Source organism: Heloderma suspectum, chromosome 17 (genome assembly GCF_057233095.1).
Source record: "Heloderma suspectum isolate Gila_16-S chromosome 17, 16-S_ref, whole genome shotgun sequence".
Lineage (NCBI taxonomy): Eukaryota > Metazoa > Chordata > Lepidosauria > Squamata > Helodermatidae > Heloderma > Heloderma suspectum.
The window spans coordinates 8,435,748-8,449,016 of NC_139474.1; the positions used below are offsets into that span (position 1 = coordinate 8,435,748).

General features: G+C 54.8%; 1 protein-coding gene across 3 annotated transcripts; it reads right to left on the reverse strand.

Moving 5' to 3' along the window:
• Positions 1-1,816: 1,816 nt before the first annotated feature.
• On the reverse strand, positions 1,817-13,226 carry ZFTA (zinc finger translocation associated). 3 transcript variants are annotated; one of them, XM_084824840.1, is made up of 5 exons: positions 12,912-13,226; positions 9,739-10,350; positions 7,009-7,404; positions 5,440-5,859; positions 1,817-2,839 (listed from the first exon to the last, which is right to left on the reverse strand). In XM_084824840.1, the coding sequence occupies exons 1-5, from the start codon at positions 13,171-13,173 to the stop codon at positions 2,298-2,300; spliced, it is 2,232 nt and encodes a 743-aa protein (XP_084680966.1). In that variant the 5' UTR covers positions 13,174-13,226; the 3' UTR covers positions 1,817-2,297. The 3 variants fall into 3 exon arrangements, with proteins under 3 accessions (XP_084680966.1, XP_084680967.1, XP_084680965.1); XM_084824841.1 differs by having other exon boundaries at positions 9,865-10,353; XM_084824839.1 differs by having other exon boundaries at positions 9,739-10,353.
• Positions 13,227-13,269: the final 43 nt, after the last annotated feature.

Consider the following 13,269-nt stretch of genomic DNA (forward strand, 5'->3'; position numbering starts at 1 on the left):
CGCTGTAGATGGGCGACTGGCTGCTTCCCCTATTTATTTATTTGTTTGTTACATTTCTATCCTGGCTTTTTTCCTCCAAGGAGCCCAAGGCAGCATACGTGGTCCCCCTCCTCTGCTTTTTATCCTCACAACAACCCAGCGAGGTAGGCTAGGCTGAGAATCAGTGACTGGCCCAAAGTCACCCAGTGAGCTTTGTGGCCCAATGGGGACTAGAACCAGGATGTCCCGAGTCCCAGTCCAGCGCTCTAACCACTACACCAAATTGGCTCTTCCCTTAGGGCGCCCCCTGCCTGTATGTAAAAAAAATACGCCGCAAGGAAAGGTTCAAGCTAGTTTTTCCCTACCTTGCTGGGTTGGCAGTGTTTTTTTATAGGCAAGGAGCTTTTTCTCCACGAGAGAAGCAGAAAAATAGGCCACCCGCGCGCACGCAAGCATGCCAGAACCCGGTGCGGTACAGTCCGACAAACCCCGACCCGTTCGATTTGGCTGGCAGAACATGCCGGCCTCTCGTCTAAGTGCGACCGCATGGGAAACGTTGAGCAAACCAACATGTTTCTCTTCTGAAATATTTTAACGTAGCAACGTAAAGAGCCACCGATGCTGGATCGGTACAAGTGTCCGTCGCTTCACATGTGGACCTGGTTATTCCAGGTTTCGGCGGGGTGGGAGGGAACACCGTACTTAGTTCCCTCTTAGGATCTCTCGCTCCGACAAACCTTTCTAAGCGGACAGTTATGGGCCAGGCACTTAAAGGGGAAAAGGGTCCGTCCTCGTGCCACGCCGTGGCTTTGCTTAAAACATGGATGGGGGAACTGCAGCCTCCATTATCCCTGACCATTGGCTGGGCTGTCTGGGGCTGATGGGAGTTGTAGTCTAGCAACATCTGGAAGGGCCCCGGTTCTTCCCCCGCCCCAGCTTCGGAGATTCCCAGCTTCCTCCAGAGTAGTTGCCCTCCATCCCCTGCTGGCTGTGCTGGAAAGCCGCTGCGCTGATCCCCACTTTGACCTGCAAGCCTCTCTCTTCTGAAGCTGGGCGTCAGCGGCCCCTGCGGCAGGGACACCAGGGCCAGAATTATGGCCCGTCCTGACTAGCTTTCCAAGAGTGGTCTTTTGCCAGCATTACCTGGAGATTTGGGAAGCGTCTCCAGGCAACGCTCCAGCCCTGAGCTGATCAGCTCCTTCCCTTCTCAAGTTCATCCGTTTGAGGAAGGTGCTCACTAACTCCACGCAGCTGGAGCTGAAATCGCAGGCCCGTAGCAAGCTCGGATGCCCCCCTCGTGCCACAACCAACGGGGCAAACCAAAACATCCCAACTTTACATGCCCGGGAGTCGTTTTCCCGAAGCAAATGAGCAGAGCCTGGCTGTCCTGAGGCTGAATGCAGAGCAACCTGCTCAGGCACTCCCTTCTGGGCCACCATAGCACCCTTGATGCCTTAGAGGCAGGCAGCAGCAACCACAGGGCTGATGTCAAGGGCTGATGTCAAGGGCTGATGTCAAGGGTCGCTGTGGTCAGGCACCTGCCGAAGGGTCAGGCACCTGCCGAAGGGTCAGGCACCTGCAGGGGCCCACTGACAAGAGCCCCTGGAGTTGCTGCTCCCCTTCCCCATCGCAACCTGCTTCTTCCCCTGCCTCTCGCTCCGGCCCAGACAATAGCGGTGGTGAGAAGGAGCGGCAGGAGGTGCCGCTCTCTCTGCCTGGCTCTCTGCCTGGCAAGCAAGCAAGCAAGCGGCAGCCACGATGGGAAAGAGGAGGAGCAAGAACAGCCAGTGACCGTGGCGGGGAGAAGGCGAACTCACGGAGGGAGGGGGACCACGGAGGGAGGGGGACCACGGAGAGTGCCTTGCCCAAGCACTCTCCAAAACCTCGAGCCGGCGCTGAGTGACCTCCCCTCCCATCCCCTGGCAACGCTTGCTTGAAGAACCATACCCCCCCATGCCCTTCACCAGTTTCGTCGCCCCGTAATGTAATGCAAGTCCCCCATACCGTTACGCATCCCTTACTCGAGTCAAATCTTCAGAGTACAAAAGTTGCAGATTTACAGGGAGTGGGGAAACGCACCTTAAAGCCCTTTGCCACTAGAACAAAACATGCAAATTAAACGGATGCGATGTGAACAAAACAAAACAACAAAATTTCCCTGGCATCAGCCGTGTTTGTTCCAGCCGCGGAACAGAGAATTCCAAGCATCTCCACTGTCCATAGAGGGGCGCAGGTGTTGGGGAGGGGGGAGAAAACAAACGAGCCCAGCCATTGTTCGGCAAAGTCCACCCCGCCGCCACAGGGCAGGAGATCCACGGCTACGCCGTACATGCAGGCAAAGTGTAACTCAACGCCAACTCCCCGGCCCCTTGGATGCTTGGCTTGACATCGTGGGGCTCAGTGTCCGGGATGGGCTCGGCTGCTGCCTTTGGGCTCCACAGCCGGGGCGGTGGCGTCTGATCATTCTCTGCATAGGCTTCGAGGATGGTCTGCTTCTCCAGCGCCGTGTACTCCAGGGAGAAGCGATGCACCTGGAGGATGTGCCGTTTGATGGTGCTGACCTTCAGGGTGGCCAGCGTACCGCCACACACCATGCAGATCAGCCCGTGCCGCTGCTCGTCGTAGTCCATCAGGTATTCCTCCCGCCAGCGTGGCTGGTAGTTCCGACGCTGGCCCCGCCGGGATGGGGTGCCGGCCGCCGGAGACACAGCCTCCGGGGACTGCTGGGAGGGAGCTAGCCTTCCGGCTGCGGCCGCCTCGTCTTCCTCCTCCTTCTCTTCTTCATCTCCCACGGCTGTCGCCACGTCCTCAGGAGCTTCCTCGGGCGATGAGGGCGACTTCCAAGCATGCTGTGATTCCACTGGAAAGACCCAAAAGAAGACGCAAACCGTACAGCAGCTTCAAGTAACCAGCATTTATGCGCCCCAGTCGGAACAACGTTTATTATGTATTATTTATTTAGTCATTTCTTTACTAGGTTTGCTTGCTGCAAACACAGTAAATAAACCAGTGCCCTCCAGATGTTTGGGTCCATTTCTCCCATCATCCCTGACCACTGCTGACTGGGGCCAAAGGGAGCGGCAGTCCAAAACATCTGGAGGGCGCCGGGCTCTCTTGGCTTTGAAATCAACAAAGAACAGGGCTTTGGTTCTAGGCTAGGAGTGGGGAAGGGATGGACTTCCAGATGTCTTCGGATGGTGGTTCAACACCCGCTTCCCATACCTGCAGGGAAAATGCTACCTAGATGGCACTAATGTGTAATAGCTGGCGGGCATGTGCGAGGAAGAAGGATTCAGATAAATTGAATGAGTTCAGAGAAAGGGCAACAAAGCGGACCGGGGGACTAGAAACTAGGGATGTCAGAGAAATCCACAAAGGATTGAAATGAGTTTGGATTCCGATGAATCCAACACGAATTCCACAGCAGACTGGCTTTCTTCGAATCACGGGGCTTCCGCTGACTTCCAGGTAGTTTTTCCACTTTGGGGAGTGGGATTTGCACTATTTCATATTAGCGCTCATGCAAATTAGCACAAATAGAATGACATTCTGGTTTTTAAAACTCCGACTCCGTTCATGAGCGGACAACAGAACTGAAGACGCCCGACAATTTGCAAAACACAGATGCAACGGATTTAATAAAATCCATACATCCCTACTAATCCTACGAGGAAACACTGTAGGAACTAGGTATGTTTAGCCTTGAGAAGAGAAGACTGGGGGGGCGGGATGATAGCACTTTTCAAGTACCTAACGGGTTGTCGCACAGAAGAGGGCCACAACCTGTTCTCTACCAAGACCGTAGGACACAAAATGGCAGGCTTAAGTTAAGGGAGGCAGATTTCGTTTGAACATCAGGAAAAACTTCCTAACGGGCAGGGCAGTCAGACAAGGGAGCCAACTGCCTGCGGCGGTGGCGGGCTCTTCGTCCCTGGAGGTATCCAAGACTGGACAGCCAGCTGTCAGGGATGCTTGAAACGGGATTCCTGCACCAAGCAGGGGGTTGGACTTGATGGCCAAAAGGGCCCCTTCCAACCCTAGGATTCTATGCGCCGTGTCCCTTGGTATCAGAATAGCGGTGTTACAAGGTGTATGCCCAGCCGTGGGCCAATGGGGAGCGTACACAAGGATGTCCCTATTTTCTCCTTGCGAAAGGGTGAAGGCTAGATGGTCTCTGTTAAATCTGTCCCTTGTGCCGTGTTCCCATCCCTTACTGCCGCCTGCTTTCTCCGTCAACAGAGAAATATTCTCCGTTAGCAAAAAAAAGTATTTGCCTACGCTTATCCATTTAGTGCTTGGGGCTGAGATCCCCCTGTCCGCGAGCTGCAGATTAAATGGGTTTGGGGCACCGGGAAATGGTGCAGGGGCGCATATTCCATCTGCTCCTGGGACCACCGTGGCACAGCCGTGCTTCCAAGGCGGCAGACTCTGTACCTGAGTATCTGTCCTGGTGCCTCTGCAGAGAACAGCCTCGGAGTAAGACGCTCCGGGCTCATTTTGAAAGGGGCGTTTGCACCATGTCCACAGCTCTTGGTGCCGTGGGATTTGGACCGCCTGGGTGCAGAATGGTTATACGTCTCTTAGCACAGTACTAAGTGCAGCTCTAAGCGTAATGTAAGACAGGGGTGTCGAACCTCTCTCAGCCCAAGGGCTGAGTTCAGTTTCGGAGAAGCTCCTGGGGGGTGCATTCCAGCGGTGGGCAGGGGCAAAGGCAAATGGGATGAGGACCAAAAATATGCAGAAGCTGGGAAACCACCCAGCGATAAGTGCTTGAGGAAAAGGTGTATGGCTGTCTGAGGAGCCCCAGAGGGCCAGGTTTGGTTCCCAGACTGAGTCCCTACCCCCACCCCTCATGTAAGAGCATCTCTGTCATCCAGGCTTCCCCACCCCCGATATAAGAGCATCTCTGTCATCCAGGCTTCCCCCCCACCCCGATATAAGAGCATCTCTGTCATCCAGGCTTCCCCACCCCCGATATAAGAGCATCTCTGTCATCCAGCCTAGCAGATGTGTCTGTTGAAGACAAAAACACAACATACTAGTTTCTAACTGTACCCTTGGGAATCTTCTGTTTATTGTTTTCCAGTCTCAGCTCCCCCAAGATGCTGTTGGACTACAACACCCTATCTGTCTGCGGATGATGGGTGCTGGAGTTCAAGAACGTTCGGAGACTGAGTTTGGAAACTCCTTGCATCCTGCCTTTCCTCTGAAGCACTTAAGGCTGGGCACAGGTGTCTTCCCCTGCCCCGTTCTGTCTTCGCAGCAACCCTGCGAGGCAGGCTAGGCCAAGAAAGAACTCCGTGCGCGATTGGCCCAAGGTGGCCCGGTCAGTTTTGTGGTGGCTTGGGGATTTGAACCTGGGTCTCCCCGGGCCTCGTCTGACAGGCTAACCGCTCCACCATGCGGCCTGGCCATCCCTCCCACGGGAGATCATGCGCGGCCATCTCATTCCCCGCTCACCTTTGTCCGCCTCGGCTTCCGTCTCGGGCAGGGAGTCCTCCGCGTCGGCCAGGCGGGCCACCTTCTGGCTCCACTCCTGCACGATGAGGGCCTTGACGTGGTGGCTCAGCTGTGTGGAGTCCGGGTGCTTCTGCTGGATGTGCCGCTTGATCGTGCTCATCTTGAGCGTGGCCAAGGCGCTGCCACAAACCATGCACACCAGCCCGTGGCGCAGGCCGTTGTAGTCCATCAGGTACTCGACCCGCCAGTGCTCCTGGAAGTAGCGCCGATGGTCCCTGCCCCGGGCCGGAGCCGGAGGGCTGCTGCCTTCCGAGTCCCATGGGCCAGCCCCTTCGGACCCATCCTCGCCAGCGGGGCGCTCCGGCGACGGATCCATTTCCTTCACCGTCAGGTCCTGCGGGAGCGGATCCGAGTCCCCCTCTGGGACAGGCGGGGAAGGGAAAAGGCGGATTGAATTCCTGGGTCCCGCAAAAGGGTCTCTTTCTCTTTTTAATCCTACGCTCGTGCTCCGTGCAGCCCTTCCCTGGGCCTGGCACCTCGCCCCCTCCCAGCTGCGTCGGACTACAACTCCCAACGGCCTTGCTGGCTAGGGATGATGAGAGTTGTTGTCCAACGTGGCTATGGATGATAGGCCCTGTAGTCCAGCACAGCTGGAAGGGGGGCCAGGTTGGGGAAGGCTGCATTCCGCTAGGAGTTAGGCTAGACCGCCTCCAAGGCTCCCGTGCAGCTCTGTGATCCTACGACAGAGAACCGTCGCAGGACAGAACACTCAGCTGGCCTTAAATGCGGAAAGTTATTCAGTTAGAGCTGGAACCTTTTAACCGATTAATTGGTTCGATTAAAAAGGCACCCTGATTCACTGGGCAACACGTTTTGTTTAATGGTATGCTAAAATAACATTAACATCTCGCCCGATAGCCGAGAGTTTCCTCAGACTGGAATTCAACCCTTGGGCTGAAAAAGGTTCCCCACCTCATCATAGTATGAGAGGCAGTATAGAAATAAACCAATGCTGACATTTTGGCCGTATGCAAATATATGCAGATTTAACTGACGAATGGATTAAAACTCATTTAATTCATCAACTGAGTTTTGTTTTTTTTTAATTGGGCAACAGCTCTAATAAATACCATCGCAAGGGCTGCATTCCATTTCAGATAAGTTCTCGGGGGCCGCATTCCAGTGGTGGGCGTGGCCAAAGGCAAAGGGGGAGGGGCCAAAAGACCCAAAACAGCAGCGTAGTTTTGCTTAAAGCAATTTGTGTCAGTAACTAAGCCTTCAGGGGGGCATTTCGACCTTTTAGATTGGGGAAAAACTGCACAAAAGCTGGGACACCGCCCAACGTTCGGGGGTCAGGGAGAAAGGGGGTGTGGCCAGAGAATGGGGTGTGGCTGTCTGGAGAACCGCGGAAGGCTGGGCTGAGAATCCAGACAGGCCATATTTATTCGATGGACCCAACACGGATTTCAAGATCGATCTCACCTAACGTCGCAAGCATAAGAGCTGAGTGGAAGGCTGCTGATGTTGCCTCTGCCCGCCCGACCACCCTCAGCCCACTTCCCGTCTCACCCACTGGTGCCTCCCCTGCACTCCTGCCCTCGGCAGCCTGCGCCAACGCTCGGGAGTTCCACGCCTCCAGGATGGCGGCCTTCTCAGAGGGGCCGAAGCCGAGCGAGCTGGGATGGGCGTCCATCACGTGGCGCTTGATGTCGTCCAGGTTGAGGCTGGGCAAGGAGGAGCCGCACATCATGCAGAAGAGCTGGTTGCCCTGCGGGTCATAGTCCATCAGGAACTCGGACTGGAACCAGCTCTGGAGGGACTCTTTCAGGTACCGCTCCAGGTTCCGGGCCTCCCCTTCCGAGGAGGCCTTCAACGCCAGGCCGGATGACCGACGGCCGCCACGAGAGGAGAGGGGGCCTGGACCACGCCGTCTCCTGCGGCCTCCGCCAAACGACAGCTCTCCTCCTGTTCGGAAGCAACACAGGGGAGACAGGATGAGTCTATCTGTCAATGGCTGGGTTCAGACAACACACTAACCCACGCACAGTGGTTGAGTGTGGGTTACTGTCGAACCATGGGTTAGCGTGTTGTCTGGACCCAGGGCATTTTCTGCAGGGTGGCTTGTTAACCAGGCAGTGTGGCTTATTTTTCTCAAACAAGCCACCTTGAGAACCCACGGTTTGTTGCTGGGTTGTTCAGAGTGGTTAACGAGCCACACTGCCTGTTAACAAGCCACCCTGTGGAAAATGTCCTGGGTTCAGACAACACGCTAACCCACAGTTCAACAAACAACCCATGGTTCAACATCAACCCACACTCAACCCCTGAGTGTTGGTTATGGTGTTGTGTGAACAGCCGCACTGGCTGAGTGTGGGTTGTTGTTGAATTGTGGGTTATCGTGTTGTCTGAACATAGCATGATTTCCGCAGGGTGGTTTGTTAACCGTGCAGTGTGGCCTGTTAACCACCCTGAAAACCCAGCAGTAAACCACGGGTGCCCGAGGTGGCTTCTTTGAGAAAAAATAAGCTACACTGCATGGTTAACAAGCCACCCTGCGGAATATGCACTGTGTTCAGACAACACGATAACCCATGGTTCAACACCAACCCACACTCAACCACTGAGCATGGGTTAGCGTGTTGTGTGAATGCAGCCAATAGTCATAGGCAGCACTAGAGAGGACGAAGAACACGCCATTCTCGTTCCAAACCACTGCTCAATCCCTGTGGTTATTCAGGGGGAAAGCACTTTCCCCACGCAAATTACAAATGAATCCTAAGCCAGACATCAAAACGGAGCTGTGATCTTCACCACGCCAACTTGCCAGTGAACTCCATCAAGGTCAAATCAGACAAACGTTTGACACATTAAGATGGGAGCATACGTGGGAAACACAGCAGTTTTTCTCTTTCAGAAACTGAACTGGCGAAATAAAGCACTTTGCCCCTGCTGTGTGTGTGCCTCTCTCCGATACCGTTTTTGTCCCGGTGCTCCTACCGGACTCTTTCCTCCCTCTGTCTCTTCTTCCTTCTCCCCAACATATGCTGATGGCATTACTGGCAGGCTCCAAGACTAAAGACAACCAGTTTGGGGAAACTGCTAGGTTTAGGCCAGGGCAGAATGCAGTCCAGGATCTACTGGTAGACATTTTAGTGTGAGCTGCTTAGAGATTTTATTCTGTTAAGTGGTATAGAAGTATTATAGACAGACAGACAGACCAACTGACCTACCTCTGGGCAATTTGCAATAGATTGCTAAGAGGTTTTCACCCTAATAATAATTTTTGTAAGCCAGCTTGGTTGGTTCCAGAGAGGCGGGAAAGAAATGCAGTTAGTAACATCATCATGATCATGTAATTAATTGTACTTCTTTACCGCCTCTCTGGAAACAACCAAGGTAGGTTACAAACATTCAGGAAACAAAAATCATAAACAAATATAAACACAGTCAAACATTCAGAGCCCTCTTAAATATCACGGTAACAATTTAAAAGGCAGGTTGAAAAGATGGTCTTGATCCCCTTCCTGAATGCAGAGAGTGTGGGGATCAGTCGTAACTCCAGGGAGAGCGCGTTCCACAGGTTGGGAGCGACACAGGGGAACGGGCTTTCATAGGGCCGACAGGTGAGCCTCTCTAAGCGAGAGTGGCTTCAAAAGTGCTTTTCCTGCTGATCTTATTAACCGGGCAGGTTCATACCGAGAAAGGTGATCTCTCAGACAGCCAGGCCATTTAGACCAGGGGTCCTCAAACTTTCTGGGCCGGCGGGCACATTTGGAATTTTGAGAGAGTGTTGCGGGTGCTCTCACAAAATGGGTGCCCTGAAGACAGCCTGCCCATTTGTAAAATGGCCGCTACAGTGGGCATGGCAGGTCGCAAAACACTCATTTCCCAGAAGGCAAACTGGGGAGACTAAAAGAAAAGAACCCTGCCTAACAGCCCGAGTACAAGGCAGAGGTGGGTTCTGGACTCCAAAACACAAAGCCACTCTTTCGGACCTCAATAAAGAGGGCCGCTGGAGGACAAATAAATAAAACACAAAGCCACTCTTTCGGACCTCAATAAAGAGGGCCGCTGGAGGACAAATAAATAAAACACAAAGCCACTCTTTCGAACCCAAATAAAGGTGGCTGCTGGAGGGCAGCCCTTCACTTTGCAGCATGCCGGCCTCCCGGTTATTTTTTTAGTTTAAAAAAGTCTTAGAAAATAAAACTAAATTCAGGAGTGGCAGGGAGCCTGGCAGGCGCCGAGAGAGGGGTCTGCAAGCACACCCTTTAGAGCGCTCCCGGTTACAACCATCACCTTGAACGAAGCCTGGAAAACAGTTGGGGACCGGTGCGGATCTTCCAGCAGGGATGCGGTCACAACACCATGATCTACACAAGGTCGATCCTGCCGGCCTGAACTCTCCCCGCCCCGGCTCCCTACCGTGGCTCCCGTGCGGGGCGTCGGAGGCTTCCCCGGAGTCCCTGGCTCCGTCTGTCTCGGCCTCGAGGCCCAGGTGAGCGTCCCAGCTGCTCATGATGGCCTCCTTCTCGTGGCTGCTCCACGCCAGGGAGTAGGGATGCTTCTGCCGGATGTGCCGCTTGATGGTGCTGAGCTTGAGGGTGGCCAGCGAGCTGCCGCACACCATGCAGATCATGCCGTGCCGGGCGGCATTGAAGTCCATCAGGTACTCGGCCCGCCAGTGCTCGTGGTAATACCGCCGATGATCCCGTCCGGGGATGCGGCTTTTGCCGGGCCGCGACGCCCGTTCCTCGCAGTGGTCCGAGTACTTGCGCCCTCCCAGAAGGAGGACGGAGGGGTCCTTGGCATCCCCCCGCAGGAGGCCGTTCCCGGCGGGCCGTAAGGGGCGCCCGGAGCTCAGCTCCCCACTGTTCTGGGAGTCCGAGGTCACGTCCGGGAATGGCGAGTCTGCTAGGGGGAGACAAGCGCGCCGCTTTCATAAGGACACCGACAAGCGGAACCTGTGACAAAACGTGGCATTGTGGAGCGCTCCTGTTCGCTCTTCTGGCCAGCCAGCCAGCCATGCCCTGTTCTGTGATAGTCCATTCCATTTCCCTTCCCACTCAGTTTTCCATCCCCCACCCCCCAAAAACGTGAGTCAGCATACTGTGACCACTGAACGTTAGGTTATTTTGGGGTGCGGGGGGAGTTCTACTTTTGTAAACCTCAGGGTTCCCCCCCTTTTCTGCTGATAACCCCCTTTTGTGCATGGGTGGTGCAGTTTTGGCTACATAAACAATGGCCCTCCCTCCCTGAACATTGGTAATAGAGGGAACAATAACCAGACCAGACAAATTCATGGAGGAGGAGGAGTTCTGTCGACAAACCGTTCATTAAACTAGCTAACGATGCAATCCTATGCACGTTTAGACAGAAAAAAGTCCTACAATCCCCAGCATTCCCCAGACAGCTGGCTGGGGAATGCTGGGAGTTGTAGGACTGTTTTTCTGTCTAAACATGCATAGGATTGTAGCCTAAATGGAACTTCCAAATACAGAAGCAGTCTATCTCTGAAACCCAATTGCTGTGGATAAATGACAGCTCTTCTTATCGTAGTGTAGAAGAGGGCAAAGAAATTCATCTAGAGGTGGAAGCACCTTCCTACGAGAAAAGGCGGGTGCGTTCGGAATGTTTCCGTTTAGACAAAACGAAAACTGGAGGGGGGGGAGGAGGATGACTAAAAGATACAGGCTTATAAAGTGACGCATGGCACGGAGATAGTGGACAGTGAGAAAGCTTTCTCCTTCTCCCAGTACAAGAACCTGGGCTCACCCAGTGAAATTCACGGGCAGCAGATTCAGAACAGAACAAAGAAGGGCTTCATGCAGGGAATCGTTAACCTCTGGAACTCACTGCAACAAGATCTGGTGATGGCCACTTGGCAAGTCCACTTTAAAAACAAAGACCTGTGGTCCTCCAGGTCTCGGACTCCATCTCCCATGAGCCCCAGCTAGCATGGACAATGTTTGGAGTGACAGGAATTGAGGCCCGAAGATATCTGGAGGATCTCAGGTTCACCACCCCTGCTTTAAAAGAAAGGATTGCGCCAACCCAAAGAGGTGATCACTGGCTATGGGTCATGATTATTAATATTAATAATAATAATAATAATAAAAACAACCCTGTGTTTAGACAGCCAAAGCAACTGGTGTAGAAAATGCCTGACTCTTTCACTGCTAACTAGAATACAAGGTGAGGGACTCCTTGAAGGAAACAGATCAAAGGTTGTAATAGGGTGACAACCTCCTTTGGGGTTGCAGGGCTGACTTCATCGGGGGGCATGGCTGGGCATTTGCTAGGGTTCCAAGACCAGCATTGGGTCCCCCCTAACAGACCTACCATTTCCGCTTTTCACAGCTTGTTCAGGATGCTCAGATGCCACCTAAGAGAAATCCTGGTTGGCGCGTCCTGCCTCTTCTACATTAAGGGGGGGTGGGGGACTGAAGTAGCTGTCCCCTAGAGCCCCCCCCCCGCCCCAATCCTGGAGCCAGCATTGCACGGTAGGAGGAAAGGGAGGGGGGACTCTTAAAGAGGCAGCAGTCAAAGCGGTGAGAAGACTGCTGCCCCATTCCCACTTTGGGGGGGGGGGTGTTAAAGCAATGTCTGAAGGAGAGGAGACAAGGGAGAGGATGCGGATTAATCTTGTTCCATCCTCGTTCGCAGGCAAAAACAGGCAGGTCCCTGCCCCCGAGGAGCACGCGGCGCAAACACGTTGACAGCAGCCAAGCCGACAGAGGAAAGCGAGGGGGGACAAGACCTCCTGGCTAGGAAGTACAGACAAGCACTGAGACCCTTTAAGGAGCCTAGTCCGAAGGGCCCTGAAAGGAAAGTCAGATCCCAGTCCCTCGTGATGCCGAATAAAGTTTGGCTGATTAAAACAGGGACATGGAAGGGGGGGGGGGCTTAGTATTTCAAAGGGCCTCGGGAACAGAAAAGGGGCTGCCACAGAACATGGGAGGGGCGACTTCCGAAGGGCAGAGGGACCCCTCAAGGGAGCCCCGCAAAAGCGCACGGGCTTCGGAGCTGGGGCGTCCCCGGCCGCAAAGCCCCTCCGCTCCTCAGCCCGCCCCCCCGGCCTTCTGGGGGCGGGCCAGGGGGCGCCCCCCAGGAAGGCGCATGCCCCTGTCGGGAAAGAGGCTCGATCCGTCCAGGCACTGATCATCGGCAGCGTTACATCTTTTGTGCCTCCGGGGCTTCTCGGATCGATAGCTGCGGATGGGCTCGAAAGCCCCCCGGCTGATGTGTACAGGAAGGGGGGGGAGGTCTTAAAGGAGCCATCGCCACCCTCTGGGGTTCGCCGCCCCCTCCTCTCTCTCTCCCCCCCCCTCTCCAGCAGCCCCCCCCCCCGCCATGCAAACTTGAATCCCCCACCCCACATGCCTTTTGGGGGGCACTTTCCGCCCGCCCAAGGCCAGCAGGTGGCGTCGAAGAGGTGGGGGCGGGAAGGATGGAGGCCCTTTTGTTCTCACCTGAGTCCCGGGGCTCCTGCTTGATGGAGAGACGGGGGGGCTCCATGCCTGCCGCCGCCTCTCTCCAGGCATCCGCCTCCCCCCGGATCCGCCGGCCCCTCCCTCGCGCGCTGCGTCTGGGGCCAGCTCCCCGGGTCTCTCCCTCTCCCTCGCTCTCGAGCTGTGGATTCTCTGATGCCTCGCTACATTTGTTGCGATGCAACTTCCCCCCAAATAAAAAAATGCAGAAATGCGCGCGATCCACGGGGTAGCTTTTAAGCATCGGCTTGCATGACCGAGGAACTAAGCAGGGTGGGGATGCCTTCCCCCCCCCGGGGCCCCTGGGGCTCCTTTAAGGGCTCCTGGGTAAATTTAAAGG

Bases quoted from the DNA above. Each gene is read 5' to 3' on its own strand.
- ZFTA (XM_084824839.1), bottom strand. From the start codon at position 13,173: ATGCTTAAAAGCTACCCCGTGGATCGCGCGCATTTCTGCATTTTTTTA. The intron at 10,354-12,911 runs GTGAGAACAAAA...GTCTCCCCCTAG, and splicing joins GCAGGAGCCCCGGGACTCAG to CAGACTCGCCATTCCCGGAC. The intron at 2,840-5,439 runs GTGAGCGGGGAA...GGGTCTTTCCAG, and splicing joins GGAAGCCGAGGCGGACAAAG to TGGAATCACAGCATGCTTGG.